The following is a 13,610-nucleotide window of genomic DNA, read 5'->3' on the forward strand; positions in this document are numbered from 1 at the left end:
ATGAGCAGCTCACTAGAGTTGACTCTTTATTCTTGAGGTCCTTTTCTACATACATTTCTCTCCAATGACCCTGTGTTTCAATTTTTGTCTTGTGCCCAAAAAGGTTTATCATCTGCTCAGTGTAACTGAAACTCCAGTGTATGAACTGAAAATGTAAAATATTAATTATATGTGCCATAAATGTAAGTTTTAGTTTTATTCTTAATTCTTTCAACTCATGTTTAAAAAGTATACTGGAAAAAGTTAATCATAGGACATAACAGCTTTAAGCAAGAAACAAATCTGAAGGAATTTAAATTTTGTGTGTGTGTGTGTGAGAAGAGAGAGAGAGAGAGAGAGAGAGAGAGAGAGAGAGAGAACTTTAAAATATAGAGAATTTTACTTTGTTTTTATCATTGAAAACTATTATGTGAAAGGCACAAAACCAAATGCTCAGGAAACATTTGTGCATATACGTGTTTGTTAACACAGTCACCCTACAAACCCGTTAATTCACATATTTCCTAGTCATCCGTGATTTGAGTATGGGCAGTGTGACTGAAGTAACTGTTCCAAATCACTGATAAAAATATATTTATCTATTCATATTTCAGTAGTATGCAGGAGATGTTGGAGATACTTAAAACAGAATATGAGTCCTTGAAGAGAGAAAGACATGAATATACAGCCACAAATCAGGAGGTGAGGGTCAATCATCACAACAGGGGAGGGCTAAGCATCGAGAATACACATCAGGCACCTGGGCTAGATGTGGGGAACAATGCATAGATAATTCAAAGCAGATTAAGAGCTAAAAACAATTTTAGAACCTTCAGCATTGCAGCGCATCAGCAATCGTTGGTTAATATATTAAAAAACTAAAAACCCGCCTCGATTGCAAAAAAAGCACCTAGTGTTAAGTGTTAACTCAGGTTTCGGCATAGATAACAACACCTTTTTCAGAACCACAATAAAACCCACAAGTGCCTAAGAAGACCTTTGTCAATGATTAGAAGAACACCATAGCTATACATTTATAAATGAAAAAGAAAACGAAACCACAAACAGTACATATGTACAAAGTCAAAAACACTACTTAACTTAATGCTGTACGCTCGACCTCACACTGGTCTATGTTTGATGGGCCATGATCCGCCATAAACTGCAGCTACAAACGGTCGCTCACTTACAAACCTGACCTGCTATCTATGCGCATACGAATATGAGGAAGTTTATACTTGGGTTGGGGCTAAATAGCCCATATATTCCCAACCATGGATCCACGTATATCAAAAAATGAAATGGATAGAACAAGAGACAAGCTAAATAGGATATGAAACCTAAAAATAACTGCACACGGTTGTTTATGCTAGTAAAGAAACATATATATGAAGCTACCTATGACAACAGGAGGAACTCTAAAAAGTATACCTAAAGCCAGTAGTTAGCCTGGGGCGAGGGGGAGGGGGCGGGGGGGGGGGGGGGAGGCTGAGGGGACGTAATCTAAAGACGTCGTGGTAATAAAGATAATATAGGGATAAAACGTGAGGTGTTCAACGGGCTAAAATTACCTTCATCGTAAAAGGAAAATGAGGATAAAAAGAAAGAAGATGAACAGCTTGACCAACCGCGCTCGCCAATCAGCGTGCACATGTGATAATCCCCATATCAGCAGATTTACAAGTATGAAGAACAAAGTAAAGGTGCGAAACATTCAAAACATTTTCTATTTCTTAGTAGGAGTTGGTCATTGAGGATATTGTCTTTAACATGTTGCAGATGCTTAAAGATCTGCATTTCTTCCAAAACATCCAGTTTTAAGCCTTTAACCTCGACATGAGGTAACTCAATATTAACTGGAGGGCTCGGCGCATGAGCCGTTTGCACAAGGTGTTCTGCATAAGTAGAGCCCTTAGGACCGTCACCGCTGGAAGAAATGCAGAACTTTAAGCATCTGCAACATGTTAAAGACAATATCCCCAATGACCAACTCCTACTAAGAAATATAAAATATTTTAAAGGTTTCGCGCCTTTACTTTGTTCTTCATACTTGTAAATCTGATGATCTGGGGATTATCACATGTGCGCGCTGATTGGCGAGCGCGGTTGGTCAAGCTGTTCATCTTCTTTCTTTTTATCCTCATTTTCCTTTTACGATGAAGGTGATTTTAGCCTGTGGGAACACCTCATGTTTTATCCCTATATCTTCATTACCACGACATCTTTAGATTACGTCCCCTCAGCCCCCCCCCCCCCCCCCCCAGGCTAACTACTGGCTTTAGGTATAGTTTTTAAGAGTTCCTCCTGTTGTCATAGGTAGCTTCGTATATAAGTTTCTTTACTAGCATAACCAACTGTGTGCAGTTATTTTTAGGTTTCATCTCCTATTTAGCTCGTCTCTTGTTCTATCCATTTCATTTTTTGATATACATTGATCCACAGTTGGGAATATATGGGCTATTTAGCCCTGACCCATGTATAAAATTTCTCGTATTCGTATGCGCATGCGCATTCAAGTAACTTCCCTTGTCTTGTGGATGTGCATAGATAGTGGGTCAGGCTTGTAAGTGAGCGACTGTTTGTAGCTGCAGTTTTGGCGGGTCATGGCCCATCGAACATAGGCCAGTGTGAGGAGGAGCGTACACCATTAAGTTAAGTAGTGGTTTTGACTTTGTACATATGTACTATTTGTGGTTTCGTTTTCTTTTTCGTTTATAAATGTATAGCTATGGTGTTCTTTTAATCATTGACAAAGGTCTTCTTAGGCACTTGTGGGTTTTATTGTGGTTCTGAAGAAGGTGTAGTTATCTACGCCGAAACATGGGTTAACACTTAACACTAGGTGCTTTTTTCGCAATAGAGGCGGGGTTCTTAGTTTTTTAATATAAAAACAACTTTTTCCGTGGAAGTCACTGAGGGGAAAAAAGAAGATTTGCTCCCAGTCAGTATTTAAATAAATATTACAGATAGCAAAGGTAGCACAAAAAGAAAGCATTACTGCTGGCACCACATCTGAAAACAGTCTTAATTTTTCTGTCCATCATATTTAGAGAATGTTGTAATATTTAATGCCCTGCAACATTATCTAGCATATACTGAAGAACTATCACAATTTATTTAACTGAAACCAACTAATTATCTTTCTTAGGAGCATAAATGCAACCATTTATAATGTTTCGAATATAACACATACCATTATGTAACAAGAAAAAATCTGTCTTTGATAGTGAAAAAAATCTCAAAAACATTGTTGATGTTTCATAAGGCAATTTGTATCACACTTGAAAGGAAGCAGAAATTAAATAACTATACCTGCATGGCAAACTGTTTCACACAAATCTGCTAACATAAAAAACTACAAGTATTAGCATTTCATTCTATTCTTTTGAGAGCTTTATATTTGCTCTACTTCTTCAAAACAAGTTTTTCATTTCGCTATCACATTTCAGTTTTGAGAGTATTGGTCAGTTTATGAATTAAACAAACATTTCACCAAAAATCAGTTACTATATTTTTTTTTACTTTAACATGAATTATTGTTTTTGGGGTAGAGTTTTGTCTTGACTGATTTTTGCTATTCCTCATATAATTACATTATCTTATTATTTAACTGTACATCCTATGTGCGATAAAAATAACAAAAAGGACAGTTGTAGTGACATAAAAATTTATACTGCAACAGAGATTCTTATAGCCCTTAGTTTCCAGAAAAATATTTTTTTAACAGCTACTGTAGCAGTGTGACACAGTCTATTTTTTATATGCAAAATTGTTTTTAGAAATTTAAAAACCCAGAAAAGGGACATTTCTCAGTTAAAGAGTTACCACAGCTCTAAGAAAACATTTGTGCATATTAGTGTGACTATAAGAAACACATGAACATTCAGCTTCCTGGCAGATCAAGGAATGGATACACAGAATATATGTATAACAAGATTTAATTTTTAATGACCATCTATTGGGAGAGTGTCACTTCAGAAAAGTTTTGTCATTTATCAGTTGCAATAAAAGTAAAGAGCCTGGACCTACACAATGTGGAGTAGAATTAACACGACTCATCACATTTCAGCACTACACATATGTGTGAAACAAATCTGGAGGCAGTTAATAGTTGCATTTGATGGAGATGTGTGAGAATTCAGTGGATAATAATTTCATTATGCAGAAGAGTTGAAGTCACCATAGAGTTACCGATATGGACACTGAAACTTCCTGGCAGATTAAAACTGTGTGCCCGACCGAGACTCGAACTCGGGACCTTTGCCTTTCGTGGGCAAGTGCTCTACCATCTGAGCTACCGAAGCATGACTCACGCCCAGTACTCACAGCTTTACTTCTGCCAGTATCTCGTCTCCTACCTTCCAAACTTTACAGAAGCAGATCTGCCAGGAAGTTTCATATCAGCGCACACACTGCTGCAGAGTGAAAATCTCATTCTGGAAACATCCCCCAGGCTGTGGCTAAGCCACGTCTCCTCAGAGTGCTAGTTCTGCAAGGTTCACAGAAGAGCTTCTGTAAAGTTTGGAAGGTAGGAGACGAGATACTGGCAGAAGCAAAGCTGTGAGTACTGGGTGTGAGTCGTGCTTCGGTAGCTCAGATTGTAGAGCACTTGCCCGCGAAAGGCAAAGGTCCCGAGTTCGAGTCTTGGTCTGGCACACAGTTTTAATCCGCCAGGAAGTTTCATATCAGCGCACACTCCGCTGCAGAGTGAAAATCTCATTCTGATATGGACACTGTTTACACCTGCAGTTCATAAGGTGATGTATAAAATGGTGTGAAATTATCTTTTAATAGAAAACCACTATTCTCTCTTTATTTCTCTTCACATTTTGTAGTTTCACTATCTCCATGTTTCCTCTAGTCTACTCCTCTTATCAGTATTGTACAACTATTGTTCTTTAATTGCAATGTTTATTCTCTTCCTGTTATTATCAACATCCCCGTTCTCCATCTTTTCATTATATGTTTATGCATTCCTAATGCTAGTTCTCTTTGTAAAGTCATTTTGCTTTGTTTACCATTACTTGATTTCAATTATTAAATATTACTATGAAAACCATACACAGAAAAGTTTGTAAATTATTCCTTGTAAATTTTTATATCCACGGAATGCAATATTTAACAGTTTTCTCACCTCTTCCAGGAGGATTACGGTTCCGCTCTCTTGTCTTAATTTGTCCTAGGGCTGTCCCTGCAATACAGAAGAACAATGGATTAATTAAAGTGTGTACCTCATAAAATAATCGCAGGACAAATCTATGAATATTGGAGATTAATTGGGAAAGAAAACTGTTTTATTCCCTCACTAGTTTTTCAGTTTCTTCACTGTCTCATTGCTGCATTATTATAGCACTTCAGAATGTATACTTCACTGAGATAGATCTCATTATTTGAACCTTACAGTTAATCTGAATAATTCCAAGCTTAATTTCATTTTCAGCATTTGGTATGTATACCACATGATCAACACCATATTAAATAGGTGGTACCAATGACAATAAAATTTCTCTTTAAAGGACATATAGAGCAAATAATAACTAATTACATGTCATATTAACACATCACAATAACTGGCAACAAATAAAACTCTTTTAGGTTATTAGAAAAATAAAAGGTAGAGAACAGCCTAAATACATAAATTTGTTCTGAAATGAAACTGCTACCTAATCTTCTGTTTATACAATGGATTCCAGAAGGTGACGGTTAACAATATGTATACAGAGTGGTCAAAAAATTCTCAAAATTTCTACAGGAGGTAGTATTGGTCAAAACTAAAAGAAAAATCCCTATAATGATGTGAAGAGTGGAAGTGGAAAATGTTCTAAGTGCCAAATCTCACATGTGTCAGGAGAAACATAAAAAAATGTATCTCTTTTTGTACATAACTTATTTGTATTCAAAAAATTAAGAAGATATTTTGATGCCACAGATTTATGCTGCTAACCTCATCATTGCAAAAAATAATGAAACAAATCTGAAAATAAACAATTTATGAAAAAAGTTGTAAGTGCCATACAGGTAAATTAACTGGTTGTAAGTGCCCACATAAAAAGTTTTTTGTTTCAAGTGTCATTAATACAGAGGATTATGTTTTCTTTGTGGTAATGTAAGTGCAGAAATACAACAGTAATATTTTAATTAGTAGAATTGTCATATATGCTTGACATTGTCAAGTTAAGGGACGATCTAGATTAATATAAAAACAGAAGTACAACTTCAAACAGCCAAGATCACTATTGTGCAGCATTTATTGTGATGACCAGTTTCAGCAAACTACATTGCCATCATCAGATCTTCTGCAGAACATTTCACTGAATCTTGACGAAATGCATTTTATATCATATCATATCACAGAATGATATTTCACAAACATGAGACCAATAGTATATTAGCAAGTCAAGCATAAAATAACCATTAAAAAAAAACAACACACATATTGCACTGGTTATGCGTGCTCATTTTTGTACATTAACAGAATGAAGATGTCTTCTTGCTTACCCTTCTTCATTTTTCTAGAATTCCTAAATCTCTGTCGCAGTTTAAAAAGCTGTGCCCACTCAACAAAACTGTGCTTGTTATCTCCTCAAACCATTCCAGGCTAAATGAAGGAGACCTTGCCACATGGCACTTTGAATTTCACTAGGAAGCACAGCGTATCACAAAAAATCATGCACCATCTAGCAATGAATGCCTAAAACATTTTGCCCATGATTTGACACTTGAAGCAAGTCTAGGGACATGTAACACAGTACTGAGTACGCAGTAACATTGAAAACCCATTTTGTGAAAAAATGGCACTTAGAATGTTTTCCACTTCCATTCTTCTTATCCTCAGAAACCAATATCTGTTGACATATGAGCCATTTTACTTGTGACAAATAATGTGTAGTAATTGGTGAAACAGCCCATCTTATTGTTGCAGCTAACTGCGTGATGAATTCCCAGAGCTACTGGAGAAATTTACACTCACAGAACAATGATGAGTGTGGTTTATGCATAACAACTTCAGTTCTGATTTCCTAGGCAGACATCAGCAGAAATGCTGACTCTTTACTCAACATTCATAATTTTCCTAGTTTTAAGGAAAAAGATCAGATGGTGCTGTAGAGGTGTCAATGTTTCTTCGTGTAAAAATAAAAAGGTTCATCCTGGAATGTAGCTGTAGTTAATCACATGGGATTACCATACAAAATATTACTCACTGGTCAGTTTAAAGGGCTGTAGATGGTTATTTAAGTCACGGCAGTGAAGTATCCAGAACTAATTTTTCATTCCGCAGCAGAATATGTACTAATATGAAACTTCCTAGCAGATTAAAACTGTATGCCAGATCAGGACTCGAAACTGGGGCATTTGCCATTTGTGGGCAAGTGCTCTATCACTGTGCAACCCAAGCACACCTCACAACTCGTCCTCAGAGCTTTACTTACACCACTGCTCATCTCCCTTATTCCAAACTTCACAAAAGTTCTCCTACCAAACTTGCAGGGCTGGCATGCCTGGAAGAAAGTTTCACAGGAGAACTGTGAAGTTTGGAAGGTATAAAATGAGATACTGGTGGAAGTAAACCTGTGATGAGTCGTGCTCAGGTAGCTTAGTAGTAGAGCACTTGCCCACAAAAGGCCAAGGTCCTGGATTTGACTCCCAGTCTGGTGCACCGTCTTAACCTGCCAGGAAGTTCCAGGGCTGTGAAGTGATGTGTGTGTTCCAGTCAGTTGTATGGCATTACGGCAGCAAGATGAGTCAACTTGGAGAGGTGAGAGAATGGGAGAAAGGAGCTATCATGCTTGGGCGTATCCATCACCCCATTATGAATGAAGTTGTCAAATTTGTTGATGTATCAACGTGGCCCCTCCAACATGTCTACAAGCAATGGTGTACCACTGTGACACTGAGTAAGAACAGTGCTTGTAAAAAGATCATAATTGACAGTGATTGCAAACAAGTGTCATACCCTGTCAATGACAATTGATTTCAACCAGTTTCTGAACAAACACTGCGAAGTGAACTGCATGCAATGCACATTTGGTGTCAGGTCCCTCATAAGAGGCCATTCCTCATGTTGGTGCATGAAGTTGCACGTTTTCAGTGAGCTGAACAACAAGGAAACTGGACAGTACCTCACTGAAAGCTTGTAGTGTGGCCTGAAGAATCGCAATTTTGCCTCTTTTTTTTAAGCAGTGCAGTGTGATTTGATTAGTCTTTTAACACACAGTGTGTGTTAGGTGTAGTTCAGGCTGGAGGTTGTTCTGTGATGATTTGGTGGTGTTCATAACATGACTTGGAATCACTCATTCTGGTTACAGTGAACAAGAGCCTGAATGAAAAACTTCCTGGCAGATTAAAACCGTGTGCCAGATTGAGACTCAAACTTGGGACCTTTGCCTTTCGCAGGCAAGTGCTCTACCGACTGAGCCATCCAAGCACAACTCACGACCCGTCCTCACAGCTTCAATTCTGCCAGTACCTCATCTCCTGTGAACTTCACAGCTCTCCTGTGAACCTTGCAAGACTATCACTTCTGGAAGAAAGGATATTGCAGAGATATGGCTTAGCCACAGCCTAGGGGATTGTTTCCAGAATGAATCTTCACTCCGCAGTGGAGTGTGCGCTGATGTGAAACTTCCTGGCAGATTAAAACTGTGTAAGTCCTGGCAGAATTGAAGCTGTGAGGACAGGTTATGAGTCATGCTTAAGTAGCTCAGTCGGGAGAGCGCACTTGTCCACGAAAGTCAAAGGTCCCGAGTTCGAGTCTCAGCCTGGTACACAGTTTTAATCTGCCAGGAAGTTTTACATCAGTGCACACTCCACTGCAGAGTGAAAATTCGTTCTGGAAGAGCCTGGATGTTTATGACAACATTCTCAGTAAATAGTGTTACCACTCCTGTTACATCTTCATGGTGAGTATGATTTGGACATCATAATCATCATCTTCCAAGTCAATCAAGGAACCAACACTCAGGTACCCTACTGCAACTCAATTGGACCTCTACATCACATGGTCTTGAACCCATAGAAAATGTCCGACTCTTTGGGACAGAGGGTGAAAGAAAGAAATCAGTCCCCGCAGTTCGGTGTCTCTACAGGATCTAATCATCAGTCAGGGGCTTCGTTGGATAAGACACCTGACGAACTCTGTGGAATCTCTTCCTTGCCGAATTGAGGTCAGTATCAAGGGTGGATGCTGTGTCACACCGTAGTATCAAGGTGTCTTCTGGAGGGAACTTATTTTCTGTCCAGTGTGCTTTAGTCATGATCAACTGATGATAATAGAAACAGTGAATAGACGGGCACATTGTAGCTCGTCAGTCAGTATTTCAAAGTTTAATACTGGACACTGTAGCTGGTGAGCAGCTAAATCCTCCACCCCAGTATAAAAACCACCACCACACCTGTGTACTTTCATTCATCTCACGTCACAAGTTGAGACAGTTGGGTGCACGAACACTGCCACGCATGGGAAAAGATCACCTTGGATGACATATTGAGGTAAATGCTAGCAGACGCCGAAACCCACATGAAGCAATTTTTTTTCTTTATTGTTATTTCACTCCCCAAAATGGGATGGACTGGCAGTAGCACAATACACCGCTCTTCAGCCAAGAGAGTTACAGAAAAAACACATAACATAGAATGTTATAAAGTGATGAATAAACAAGAACAAAACTAGATGAGTGTAAATGGTAGATTTAAAAACAACATAGATGAGAGCCACATACACAGGTGCAGAATGAACACTGTGAGTTGACACGAAAGCAAAGAAAACCCCACAGTGGAAACACAAATGAATGATGCTGGTGACACTGTTGGTGCTGGTGGAACGTAGCACTGCACACAACACTGAAGAAACACTGACACCACAACAAAAACGTTAAAAATCACTGCACCAAAGGGGACCTACCACCGGGTGAAGGGAGGAGGGGGGGGGGGGAAGAAAAGGGAGGGGGAGAGACAGTAGGGGGAAACCAGGAGGGGGGTAGGGGGGCAATGGAGGGAAGAAGGAAAGGAGTCAGAAGCCCGGGGGGGGGGGGGGGGTGAAAAGGAGAAAGAAGGTGTTAGTCAGGGAAAAAGGAGGAGTAAGGGAAGGGGGAGAGAGGGAGCCCTGAGGAGGGGGGGAGGGAAGAAGGAGGGATTAGATCTGGTAGGAGGGGTAGATGGAAGGCACGAGGACATTATCTGGGCGGGGTAGTCGGCGGAAGCCACCTTGGGCGAGGGTATGGAGTGTGTGGAGATGGAGACCAGGTGGGCCACTGTGGTACAGGCACGGCAGCAGGCTAGGAGTGGGAGAGGATGGGGGAAAGCAAAGGATGGGGGGGATCCAGTTTGCGGGAGACGTATAGGATCCATATTCGTTCTAGGAACTGGAGGAGATGTGGAAGGGAATCAGATCATAAAGGATCCACATGGGGGATGGGAGACTGATGCGATAAGCAAGGCAGAGTGCATGGTGCTCAAGGATTCAGAGGGATTTGTAGTAGGTTGGGGGGGGGGGGGCGGAGATCCAAGCAGGGTGGGCATAACATAGGATGGGGCAGATGAGGAACTTATAGGTATGTAGGATAGTCGAAGGGTCTAATCCCCACGTTCGACCAGACAGGAGTTTGAGGAGATGGAGATGGTTACGTGCCTTGTCTTGGACTGTGAGGAGATGGGGGTCAAGGAAAGGCGGCAGTCGAGAGTGATGCCAAGTTACTTGAGGGTGGGAGTGAGGGCAATGGGGCGGCCATAGACGGTAAGGAAGAAATCTAGGAGGCAGAAGGAGGGGGTGCTGCAGCCTACGATGATTGCCTGGGTCTTGGAGGGGTTGATGTTAAGGAGCCTTTGGTTGCAACATGCGGTGTACAGGTCAAGGTGGGACTGGAGAAGGCGCTGGGAACGTTGGAAGATTAGATTAGATTAGTTTTCGTTCAATAGATCCGTGCTGAGGAGATCCTCGTGGATGTGGAACATGTCAATTTTTTTTTAAGCTGAAATAACAATACTAATAGTATGAATATATACATCATTTGTTTCTATTAAAAAATTCGTCAATGGAGTAGAAGGAGTTGGGTTGGCCACTAGTAAGTCTTTCAGGCTCCTTTTAAACTGATCTTTATTTGTAACTAAATTCTTTATGTTTACTGGCAAATTATTGAAGATGGGTGTTCCTGAGTAGTGGACCCCTTTTTGAACTAAAGTAAGTGCTTTTAAGTCCTTGTGCAGATCATTTTCGTTCCTGGTACTGTATGTATGAACTGAGCTGTTTGTTGGAAAAAGAGATATATTATTTAGGACAAATTTCATTAAGGCGTAAATATACTGCGAGGCAGTAGTTAGTATACCCAGTTCTTTGAAGAGGTTTCTACAGGACGTCCGTGAATTTACTCCACAAATAATACGTATTACACGCTTTTGGACTCTGAAAACTTTTGTTTGACTTGAAGAGTTACCCCAAAATATTATACCATATGACATTATGGAATGAAAGTAGGCAAAGTATGCAAGCTTTTTCATTTTTATGTCGCCTATGTCTGCTAACACTCGAATTGCAAATACAGATTTGTTAAGGCGTTTCTGCAGTTCTGTGGTGTGCTCTTCCCGACTGAATTTATTATCAAGTTGTTATCCCAGGAATTTAAGACTGTCAACCTCTTCTATCCGCTCTTCTTCGTATTTTATGCATATGCTGGGTGGAAACCTCTTACAGGTTCTGAATTGCATATAGTGAGTCTTTTCGAAGTTTAATGTCAGTGAGTTGGCTTTAAACCATTTATTAATATCCATGAAAATATCATTAGCAGATCTTTCTAGAACTACACTTGACATACTATTTATTGCAATACGTGTGTCATCTGCAAACAAAACGAACTCTGCTTCTGGCAGTGTAACTGATGAGAGATCATTAATGTACACAAGAAAAAGCAATGGCCCTAAGATGGATCCTTGTGGGACACCACATGTAATTTCTTCCCATTCTGATTATGACTGATGACTTAATTCACTAGTCCCTTGCACTGACACCCTTTGTTTCCTGTTAGTGAGGTATGACATGAACCATTTTGCAGCACTGCCCGTGACACCATAGAATTCTAATTTACTTAGAAGGATGTTGTGGTTCACACAATCAAATGCCTTTGACAAATCACAGAAAATACCTGCTGCTTGTAATTTGTTATTTAATGAATTAAGTACAATTTCACTGTAGGTGTAAATAGCCTTCTCGATATCAGAACCCTTCAGAAATCCAAACTGTGTTCTTGATAATATGTTATTTGTGGTCAGATGGTTGAGCATCTGCCTGTACATTACTTTTTCTAAAATTTTTGAGAATGCTGGCAAAAGTGAAATCGGTCTGTAGTTTGATAGTATCTCTTTATCCCCTTTCTTGAATAGAGGCTTAACATCTGCATATTTTAGTCAGTCAGTTATAATTGACTGGTTACACAAGTAACTTAGAATTGTACTAAACTCACAAGAACATGCCTTAATTAACTTTGTTGATATTTCATCGTACCCACTAGAATGCTTTGTTTTTAAAGATTTTACTATGGACGTTATTTCTTTTGGTGAAGTGAGTGATATATTCATGCACTTGAAGCTATTTGTGAAGGCTAGTTTCAGATATTCAAGGGCATTATTTACTGATCCTGAAAGTCCCATTCTATCAGTAACGGATATAAAGCACTTGTTAAATAGATTTGTCACACTATGCCCATAAGTTACTAATGTGTCATCTACCCTTAGTGCTATTTGCTCCTGTGGTGTCACCGCCAGAGACCACACTTGCTAGGTGGTAGCCTTTAAATCGGCCGCGGTCCGTTAGTATACGTCGGACCCGCGTGTCGCCACTATCAGTGATTGCAGACCGAGCGCCGCCACACGGCAGGTCTAGAGAGACTTCCTAGCACTCGCCCCAGTTGTACACAGCCGACTCTGCTAGCGATGGTTCACTGACAAATTACGCTCTCCTTTGCCGAGACGATAGTTAGCATAGCCTTCGGCTACGTCATTTGCTACGACCTAGCAAAGCGCCATTACCAGTTACTATTGATGCTGTAACACATGTACCGTCAAGAGCGATGTTCACCAATTATGGATTAAAGTTGAGTATTCCAGAAGATACGTATGTTTTTTGCAAGTCTCAATTCCTTGTCCTGTTCCAGACCTCACGCCAGCCTGCGTGAGCTTAAACGCGTGCCTTTCGGCTTCCTTATAGTCGGTTGGCTGTCTTGCCAATCCACAACTCCTGTTCCTTTCTGGTTCTACCAGTCTGCTCTTTCACTATATCCCATATTGTTTTTATTTTGTTTCCTGACATTGCTATCTTCTTCTCGTAGTGCATTTGTTTAGACGTCTGAATTACTTTTTTTAATACTTTACAGTATTCCTTGTATTTAGCTACATCATCAGCATTGGAGCTATTCTTGGTCGACAGATACATTTTCCTTTTTGTCTTACAGGAAATCTTTATTCCTTGTGTAATCCATGGTTTTATTATAGACTTCTGTTTAATTTGAGTAACTTTTAGAGGAAAACAGTTTTCAAACATGGTACTGACATTGTTCATGAATGTGTTATATTTTTCATTCATGTCATGGGCACTATAAACATCTTTCCAGTTCATATCTTTGAGCAGTTTTCTAAAACACTCA

General features: G+C 39.7%; 1 protein-coding gene across 3 annotated transcripts in view; it reads right to left on the minus strand.

Moving 5' to 3' along the window:
• Nucleotides 1-13,610, minus strand: part of LOC126248778 (laminin subunit beta-1) — a 376,490-nt gene that overhangs the window by 152,734 nt on the left and 210,146 nt on the right. For all 3 annotated transcript variants that reach the window (XM_049950147.1, XM_049950149.1, XM_049950148.1), the window contains exon 4: nt 5,114-5,170. In XM_049950147.1, the coding sequence (XP_049806104.1) occupies nt 5,114-5,170 (57 nt within the window). The remainder of the gene's footprint in view (nt 1-5,113; nt 5,171-13,610) is intronic.

This window comes from Schistocerca nitens, chromosome 3, assembly GCF_023898315.1.
Source record: "Schistocerca nitens isolate TAMUIC-IGC-003100 chromosome 3, iqSchNite1.1, whole genome shotgun sequence".
NCBI classification, from domain to species: Eukaryota; Metazoa; Arthropoda; class Insecta; order Orthoptera; family Acrididae; genus Schistocerca; species Schistocerca nitens.